The sequence below is a fragment of the Lactuca virosa genome, chromosome 2 (assembly GCF_052849685.1).
Source record: "Lactuca virosa cultivar CGN04683 chromosome 2, Lactuca_virosa_CGN04683_v6, whole genome shotgun sequence".
Classification (NCBI taxonomy): Eukaryota; Viridiplantae; Streptophyta; class Magnoliopsida; order Asterales; family Asteraceae; genus Lactuca; species Lactuca virosa.
Genome location: NC_136427.1, coordinates 216,747,425 through 216,757,612, shown reverse-complemented (window position 1 = coordinate 216,757,612; position 10,188 = coordinate 216,747,425). Strand labels below are relative to the sequence as shown.

General features: G+C 31.3%; 1 protein-coding gene across 1 annotated transcript; it reads left to right on the top strand.

Moving 5' to 3' along the window:
* The first annotated feature begins 204 nt into the window (after positions 1 to 204).
* On the top strand, positions 205 to 1,676 carry LOC145156786 (anthocyanidin 3-O-glucosyltransferase 5-like). Its single transcript, XM_079076035.1, has one exon. It carries the CDS (start codon positions 205 to 207, stop codon positions 1,645 to 1,647), a length of 1,443 nt encoding a protein of 480 aa, XP_078932161.1. The 3' UTR covers positions 1,648 to 1,676.
* Positions 1,677 to 10,188: the final 8,512 nt, after the last annotated feature.

Below are 10,188 nucleotides of genomic sequence, written 5' to 3'. Positions count from 1 at the left end.
GTGGTTGAATAGGACATGTATTTTATTGTCAAAGAAAACGTTTTAGTCTTTTTTTTATAGTTTGAGATTGGAGTTTTTCGTAGTAGTTAGGACTCAATAATACATTAAAAAAGTATAATTTTTTCATTCATCATAAATACACAAAAACACAAAAAGAAACTACCACAAAACGCATTAATCATTTCACTTCTTCGCCCTTTCACCATGCCTCCCAAAACACTTCACGTAGCAATACTATGCAGTCCCGGCGTCGGTCATTTAGTTCCAACATTATTACTTGGCCGCCGTCTCATCACCCACCAGAACCTCCAAGTCACCATCCTCTCCGTCACCACCACCACCCCAACAACCCAATCCCAACTCCTCACTCCCTTCACCGCCGATATCCACTTTCCGGTCATCCAAATACCTGCTGCAAACATCTCTTCAGTCGTTTCTCCAGATGCCAAAGTCGTCACAAAGATTTGCGCCATGATGCGGGAAACAATACCCACCATCCGTACCACCATATCCTCCATGGACCCTCGTCCGGACGTCTTTGTCGCCGATATCTTTTCAACAGAATCTTGGGTTATCGCAGAAGAATTTGGGATGCCTAAGTTTGTATTCAACACTGGTAACGCATGGTTCACGGGACTGTTCACTTACTCCCCGGTGCTAGATAAGAAAGTGGCAGGTCAATATGTTGACCAGACAGAGCCGTTTGATATATCGAGTTGTAAACCGGTCCGGCCGGAGGAAGTTGTGGATCCAATGCTAGATCGGGACGATGAAGACTATCGAGTTTACCTAAACCAAGCAATTGGTGTGACTTTGGCAGATGGCATGTTAATAAACACATGGGAAAATCTGGAACCGCAATCTCTTCACGCTCTCAGAAATAACAAGATTTTGCGTTCCATCGTAAAAATCAAACCGGTTTTCACAGTTGGTCCAATAGCCAAAAAATACGAACCGTTCGGCTTGAAGAGTGAGTTGATTGAATGGCTTGACGAACAGCCGGAAAGGTCAGTCATATACGTGTCTTTTGGAAGCGGCGGAACGTTATCAGCCGAGCAAATTATAGAGCTGGCTTGGGGATTGGAGCTGAGCCAACAACGATTTATTTGGGTGGTCCGGCCACCTGCTGGATATGATAAAGAAGGGTCTTTTTTCAAATCCGGTCATTCCGGTGAACCAAATGGTGAACCCGAGTATCTTCCAGAAGGGTTCTTGACTCGAACCAAGAAAATGGGTTTTGTTGTGCGTTCATGGGCCCCACAGGTAGAGATTTTGAGCCACACATCGGTTGGGGGGTTTCTGACGCACTGTGGATGGAACTCAACGTTAGAGAGCATTAGCAGTGGAGTACCGATGATAGCATGGGCATTGTATGCTGAACAGAGGATGAATGCGACGATGCTGACGGAGGAGCTGAAGGTGGCGGTGAGGCCGGAGGTGTTGCCGACGAAGAAAGTGGTCGGGAGGGAGGAGGTAGAGAAGATGGTGAGGTGTTTGATAGAGGGCGAAGAAGGAAAAGCAATGAGAGAGAAAGTAAAAAGGTTAAAGGAAGGTGCTGAGGAAGCATTGAGTGTGAATGGTTCGTCTTATATTTCAACATGTAAATTTGTCGATGATTGTTGGTCGCGGATTCAGCAATCAATCTGATCATGCATTAAGCGTTGGAAGCAATAAGTGTGAATGGTTCGGATGTTACATTTGACTGTTTGAGTATGTTGTATTTCTTTTACCATTTTCTTTCGTTAATTTTAATATGGGATAATGACTTAAAAGGGTAACATATTATTCGATTTGTACACATTTGGTCACTGAGTTTTTTTTTTCATCCACATTTACCCCTTAAACTTGTTAAACTGTACACATTCAGTCATTATGACCTGTTACTCCAGGTTAGGCGGGAAAAATGACTTGATAGGGCAATATATTTTTCATTTTGTACACATTTAGTCCTTAATATTTTTGTACATATTTAGTCCTTAACATTTTTTTTTGTTTCAAAATAAGTCCTTTTTTGTACTCATTCAGTACTTATGAATGATTTATTTAGGTTTTTTCCAAGACATCTTACGTGAGACAATCATTGATGAGGTGCTTGGGGTTGTTGATGCTTATGTCCAATGCGATCTCGACTGCTTGGTTGCGGAAGTCTTGTGGTTTGGCTTAGGTCTTGTATTTTGAACATCGTAACTTCTTCATACGATATCAGATTTTAAGGATCTTTATCCACGTGTTCATTTTTTGAGTCTACTACAACTTTCATTAAGATTACTCCCGTTAAAATGTAATATATTTTTACTAACGATTTTATAAAAAAAAACATACATACATGCATTCATAAAAAACGTATGGACAGGGGAAGACGCAGTAATACATAGTAGGTGTTGCCGATACATGGAAAATAGGTATAAACATAAAAAATAAAGCGAAAAATTTTCCACCGACAACACCGGGACCATACTAAATCCGCCACCGCGTATGGATATAAAAATCGTAAGTAAAAATATATTATTTTTTAATGGGAGTAATCTAAATGAAAGTTGTAGTAGACTAAAATACGAACGCATGGATATAAAGATCGTTAAAATCCAAGATCATATGAAGAAGTTATGACGTTCAGAACACATGACCTAAGCAACCAAGTAGTCGAGATCGCGATGGATATAAGCATCAAAAGCCCCATACACCTCATTAATGAATGTCCCACGTAAGATTTCGTGAGAAAAAACTAAAAAATCTTTCATAAGTACTGAATGAGTAAAAAAAAATGACTTAGTTTGCAAAAAAAAAAAGGACTAAATGTGTACACAAATATAAAGGACTAAATGTCTACAAAAATATAAAGGACTAAATGTGTACAAAGTGAGAAATATATTACCCTATTAAGTCATTTTTACCGGCTAACCTGGAGTAGTCGGTCATAAGGACTGAATGTATACAGTTTAACAAGTTGAAGGGGTAAATATGGACGAAAAAAAAACTCAGTGACCAAATGTGTACAAATCGAAAAATATATTACCCTTTTAAGTCATTATCCCTTTTAATATCTATTATATACAAATAGTGGTGTGTCTGCGCATAGCAATAGTGCAATACTAGGCGAATCCACGCGCGTTGTGCGAGAATAGAATTATATAGTTAAAATAATAACTTTTACCAAAATATTATTTAATATTTCTACTTTGAAACAACAATGTTACTAGTAAAACAAACATATAGTTAACATATTAGTTTTATTAAACATTATAGTTTAATTTTTAAGTCATTGTGATATATACAATTATTTGATAATTTTATAAACTGTTTAAAATTGTGTAAATTATATATCAAATGAATGATAATATAACGGGTAACAAAACGTATGAACAAAAATATGAACTGCAACTTTTAGTAACATAAAAATAGAAAAACATCTATTATAACATTTGTATTAAAAAAGATATATATACAACGAATAATAAAAAATATGAAAAATAAACACTATAACTTTTAATAACATAAAAACACTAAAACATCTATTATAACATTTATATTAACTCTTTATATTTAAATCACAAATCTCTTCAAATACATCAATGTTTTTAATGAGCAAAACTTCACAACCTTATAAAAGAAAGGAAAATAAAAAGTTATTAGTGATTACTAATTAATAATCATAAGTTAAAAACTTTTGAGTTGTAACTAATAAATATACATAAACTAGACGAATTCCCGCGCGTTGCACAGCGAAGATTAAAAATATATTGTTAAAATATTGAAAAATATATGTTTAAAATGATCATGTTATTGACATTAACTTTGAGATAATATTTTTACACTAATTATATATATATATATATATATATATATATATATATATATATATATATATATATATATATAATCTCAATTATTTTGAACAATAATATTCATTGACATCAACTCATATTCCTCATTAATAGAATCAAATATAATTATCTATTTAGTATTATTTTTAACAATTATTATTATTGATTAATTATATTTTTACTTATGCGATCATTTTCTAATTTCAATAATGATGTTCATTTAAAATACAATTTATTTATAGCTAAATGTAATTTATAATTTGATGTTATTATCATTTAAAATTGTTATTCATTAATTTTAAACCACTAATTCTTAATAATAAGTTAAAGAAGACTTTTAAGAAACACTTAATATTATTATTAAAATGTGAAACATACACTAAATAATAAAGTGATAATATAGACAATTTGCTTTTCAAAAGAGACTTGCATGGATAATATGACATATCCATGTAATTTGATTTTATTATTTATAATTATTGCTTATTAATTTTAAAACCACTTATTATTATTAATAAGTGAAATAAACTTTTAAAAAGCACTTATTATTATAATTAAAATGTTAAACATATACTAAAATATAAAGTGATAAGATAGACAATTTGTATTTTAAAAAAGACTTACATGGATAATATGGATAATATGACATATCCATTATTTTTAATTAATTATTGTTTTGAAGCAACATGAACATACAAACATGTATACAATAGTTAATTAAATATTATATATATCACCTTCCATAACATATGATCGATAACATGAATCTAATCTAATTTACATTAAAATTTCAACCACAACATACAATGATATTCTTAAAAGAATACTTAAATCAAGAAAATACAAAAAAGAATTAGTATATAACAAACTTACAAATTAAAAACTTCAACATAATAACATGGCTCGAAAAAATTTTCAAAGCCCTCAAACCAACACAAAAAACTTTAAACTTGTTTTCTTTGTGAATTTTGTATGTGATTTGTATTTGTGTGTCTACTAAAAAAGATTGACATTTTTATAGTAGAGTATCCATTAATTGTTTATTAAATATATTATATAAGTTATAAAACCTTTGAATTGTTAATCATTATTAAGAGACTTTTGAGTGGTATTCATTAAAATAGGAGGTTTCAAATGCATGAGGTGTTTGCAAATTTTTATGGGGGTTTCAAATGCATGAGGTTCAAGGAAAAATGCTAGCTTTATAAGTATGTATGATTAGAAAACTCTTGAGTTGTAGTGTGAGTTTCATATTATTATTATTATTATTATTATTATTATTATTATTATTATTATTATTATATTCGTGTAAATAATTGGTTTTGATGCATCATTTTATTCCCTTCAATTATTAAACATAAATATATTTAACTATAAATTTATAACATACATAGGTTCATATACATGTTAAACAAATCACATATAATATATATATATATATATATATATATATATATATATATATATATATATATATATATATATTCGTAAATGTCATATGTAATTCTTGTCGTAGTAATATGGATAAATTACTTTCATATGAAAAACCTATCATGATAATTCTATCATAATTACATATCAAATGTTCAAAATTATGTTATCTTTTAAATATTGTCTTTTAAATATGTTGTGTAGGATAACACAACAAAAAAATAATAGAAAATAAACATAATCAAAATAGAAAAACTACAATCAAATAAATAAGAGCATTGAGTGGTTGAATATATAAATAAAGATGTTACGTAAACATACATTTAAATCAAAAGAAAAAACTAACATTCGTCAACTTGGCTCAAACAAAAAAACCTATATCCATTTTATGAATCTTCTTTCTTCATTTAACACCATTCAACCATAGAACCTTGATGACAATTCTTCACTAACCTGCAATCAAAACATTTTTCTTGAAAAAGAAGAATCAGAAAGATATTCCAAGCAAAACATTGATGTTTGGAGAGTCACATTCAAGATTGAGTAATACACATAAATCACATATAAAGATTAAATGAGAAACTGAATATAAACAAAGAATAGAAAAGCTTCATTTGTTTTGGTTGAAAGAAAAAATCATATTACAATTACCATCGATGCGACATAACCCATTTTTTCAAATCATCATATTTGGATCGTGAATGCTTCAACTATATGAAAACTTTTGAATCACAATATCTTTAAAGCCTTCTTACATGTAAGATTTTATATAACATAAAAGACACAAAAGATTGGCATTTTTATAGTAAACTTTTCACTAAATGCTAATTAAACATAATATAAGTTATAAAACTTTTGAGTGTTAAATCATAATTAAGAAAACTTTTGAGTTGCATTAGTTAAAAAAGGGGGTTTCAAATGAATGTGGTTTGAGGAAGTTAAAAAAGGGGGTTTCAAATGAATGAGATTCAAGAAAAAATGCTAGCTTTATAAGTATGTATGATGATTTCAATGCGGCGGTGGCTATTTATGTTATTTCGGCAAATAGTACTGCCACATTCCAACGGATAATTAGTTTTCTTTTGGTATAAAATGTATAGTCATCTTTAGGAGTTTAGGTTGTAGGGGATATGGTAGTAAAACAAATATAACCACGTCCTCATTGAATTTTTTAATTGGGAAAGTGTTCTTTTTCTGATTTAAAGGTGCATAAATTTCGGTTTAAAACTGGTTTCGGTTTTTAAAAAAATCATTTTTCTTTAAACTTGTTCGGTTATAACCGATTTAGTTTTTTTTGAAGTGAAATTTGATTAAATTGTTTTTTTCTTTTAACAAAACTGATCTGGTTTGAGTTTTTTTAAAAACTGAGAAAAAAAACCAAAAAAAACCGGTTACGGATAATAAAAAAAGACTTTTAATAACAACCAGTTCGGTTTTAACATAACATGTTTTGCAAAAATCAACTCTCAAATATTTGGTTTGGTTTTCTTCGATAGGTTTTAAAAAACCGGTTTGAAATGTGCTTAGTTGGATGTGTACATAAATGATGTCAATAGAGTAATATAATTAGTTAGTTTTTATATTACAAAATTTCATCAAACTTTCTATATGATTTATATTTCTATTTTCATCTTAATAAAAACATTATATTTTTAAAACATACCCAAATATTCCATTGCAGTTTGAGATGTAACATGAATTTTGTAAACAGCCACAAAGTCCTTTGCATATTATACATATATAGAATTAACTCTAGTTTTAAAGACTAAATTTCATAGGATCTAATTCCTTACTCTCGTGAAAATAGAGAAACAACAAATGAATGAGCAATGCATATCACTTGAATATGTTTTCCAATCATGAATATCTTTGAATAATATAAAACATTAATGAATGAAATACACATTCTGATAAGATGAATGTATGCATGTGGTTTTTCAAGCTAATCAGATAGTAGACATTTCAAGCAAAAACTCCATGTTTTATGAACCTTATTTTTTAACAATAACAACTTGGCACTTCATGTACTTTAACATAACCAGACAAAGTTAATTGAAAGGAGTGATGGGAACCACCTGACCTCTACAAAGTCAACTTTTGATCTCTACAAAGTCAACTTTTAAACATTTAGCTTTCCATAGACATCTGCCCTAAAAATTGCAGGAGTGGCTTCTCGTTTGTTTAGCTTTCATACGTGATGCTAAGATTTTTGAGTTTAACATAAGGGACGGAAATTCACTTGGATGAGTCCATAGAAGTTTCAGAAAAACCGACAGGGTTTTTGCATATGATTTGTTTCTTGCTAATTAGGCTTTGCTTCTATTACGATTCTTCTGTGGCTATACTTGGACCACAACCCAATCGTTTTGAATAGCGAGAGTATTGATTTTGGGCCTATTCCATTTAAAGTTTTGAACTATTGGTTTCTCGTAGACGGGCTTGAGGAAATTGTGATTGATTCTTGGTCTAAAAATATCGACTGTAGGAAGTCTGTCCTGAGGCCACTTATATTAGCTAAAGATCAACCTCTTCCGTCCCCTGAAACAGGAAGAGAAGAATCACTGAAATTGAATCAATTGGAAGAACGGATCTTAATTCTTAAACAAAAAGCGAGAATCAAGTGGGAGGTGGAAGGAGATGAAAATAGTAAGTTCTTTCGTGTATTATTAAGTGTCATAAAAAAAGTAGTAGGATTAACGTCTCAATATCGAGGGTGATTGGGTGACTGATTCGGTTCACATAATGGATGAAGTTTGGAAGTTCTTTGTCTTTAAAATTTTGTGAACCAGAGATGGTCAGGCCTAAGCTTAAAAAAAGAAGCTTAAAAAGCTTGCTAGTTCACATATGATCGATTTACCTTATTGGGTGTCTGTACAAAATGCTTTCAAAATTGATTGCTTTAAGGCTTAAGAAGGTCTTGGGTAAAATTATTAGTCAAGAACAACGGACTTATGTTTAAGGTAAAATCACTTTAGATGTTCCTCTTGTTATTATTGAAATTTGCGTTTGGGCTAAGAAAAGAAAGAAGCAAATTCTTATTTTCAAAGCCGGTTTTGAAAAGGTCTTTGATTCTCTTAATTGGAGTTTTCTAGACTCTATATTGGAGAAAATGTGGTTTGGTCATAAACGATGAAATTAGATAAAATGGTGTCTTTCTTCTGGTAGAGCTTCTATTTTGGTTAATGGTTCTGCTACGAAGGAGTTTGATATCAAAAGAGATGTTAGGCAATATGATTTTTTACCCCATTCCTTTTCATTATTTCTATGGAAGGTCTAAGACCCCGGTGATAGAAGCTTATGCTCATCACTTTTTTTCATGGTATTTCTTTACATCATAATGGTCCTTGTCCTAAATTATGTATACATGTGACGTCATATTAATTGGTGCTTGGTCCAAAATCAACTTTATTAATCTCAATAGGATTTTTAGATGCTTCTACTGTGCCTCTGATTTGAAAGTTAATCTCACCAAAAGCAAAGTTTTTCGAATCAGAGTTGACAACGGTGAGATTGATCGGCTTGCATCCATTTTGCATTGTGAGCATGCGACCTTCCCTTTCATTTATCTTGGCCTCCCTATTGGAGCCAACATGAAGCTTGCTAGAAATTCGAATCTCATTCTGGTTAAATTCATATCTAATTTATCTTCTAGAAAGCGAATAATCTCTCTTTTGGAGGGAGGGTCACTCTTTTCAAGTCTCTGTTGGGTAGCCTTCCTCTTATTATTTCTCGATGTTCAAAGATCCTAAAAAGATTATTGAGTTGTTGGAGGGTATTAGAAGAAATTTCCTTTAAGGAGGTCTTGAAAACAAAAGGAATATTCATTGGGTAGCCTAGGATATGATTACTAAACCTAAGAACAAATGAGGGCTTGGAGTCAGGTACCTTAGGTCCGTTTACATCATTATTCTCGCTAAATAGTGGTGGAAGCTAAAAAATCTAAAGGGCTCTCTTTGGTCCTCTTTCATTAATGCTTTGCATAACATGAGTTGTATTGATGATAAACCTTTTGCTAAATGTGGTATTCTGAGGACATGGCTTTCCATTTACCAAACAAAATAGGATCTTGAAGAATAGGACATATCTCTTATTGATCTTTTTTGCATGAAAATGGGAGACTGGAGGAACACATATTTTTTTGAAAAGACAAATGATTTGGTGATCATGTTGATGGGTTTCGAGCCTCATTAGAACAAACATAATGACAACGGAAACAACAAACAATTTGATCTAATACTCGAAACATATGGATCTAAACTCAACTAATCTATGCAACTAATTAGAACTCAACAGAACAAAAAAACATACCTTTGATCTCTTTGTAGGTTTGTTCTTTTGACAAGCCAGTTGAATGGACCAGAGAACCCAAAGGAGAGTTCATCTTCTGAAATCGCACCCAAGAGACAAACAAGAAACAGATCCAAGCAACCCTCGAACTACTAGCTTCAAACATAATTGAAATCGCAATTATGTTCTTCGACCACAACCTGAAGATCAATAGGCCATGACATGAGAACGACAATTTGGGATTCTTTAGGGTTTTGAGAATTTTGAACTTTGACAACTGAGAGGTATTTTCAAATGTATCAAAACCGGATTTGGAGCCCTCTATTTATAGGGAGGTGATTTGAAACCCTAAAGATAATTACCAAATATAATGATAATTACTTAATAACTTAAAATAATTCTGGAATATTCCATATTCCATTTATTTACTATTAATTAATTAAACTATTAATTAATTAACAAAACAAGTATCTCAAATAAATATCTTTTCAGATTTGCTTCATTTTGTTCTTGCGTGTAATCCAAAAGGGCACTGCTATTTACAGTAATACTACCGGGCTAGTTATGGCTATGGGCACTAATCTCCATCAGATCATCTTTACCACCATAAACTAAGAACATATCTTTAGTCCTCTTGAGATACTTC

Coding starts and splice junctions, on each gene's coding strand:
- LOC145156786 (XM_079076035.1), top strand. CDS start 205: ATGCCTCCCAAAACACTTCACGTAGCAATACTATGCAGTCCCGGCGTC.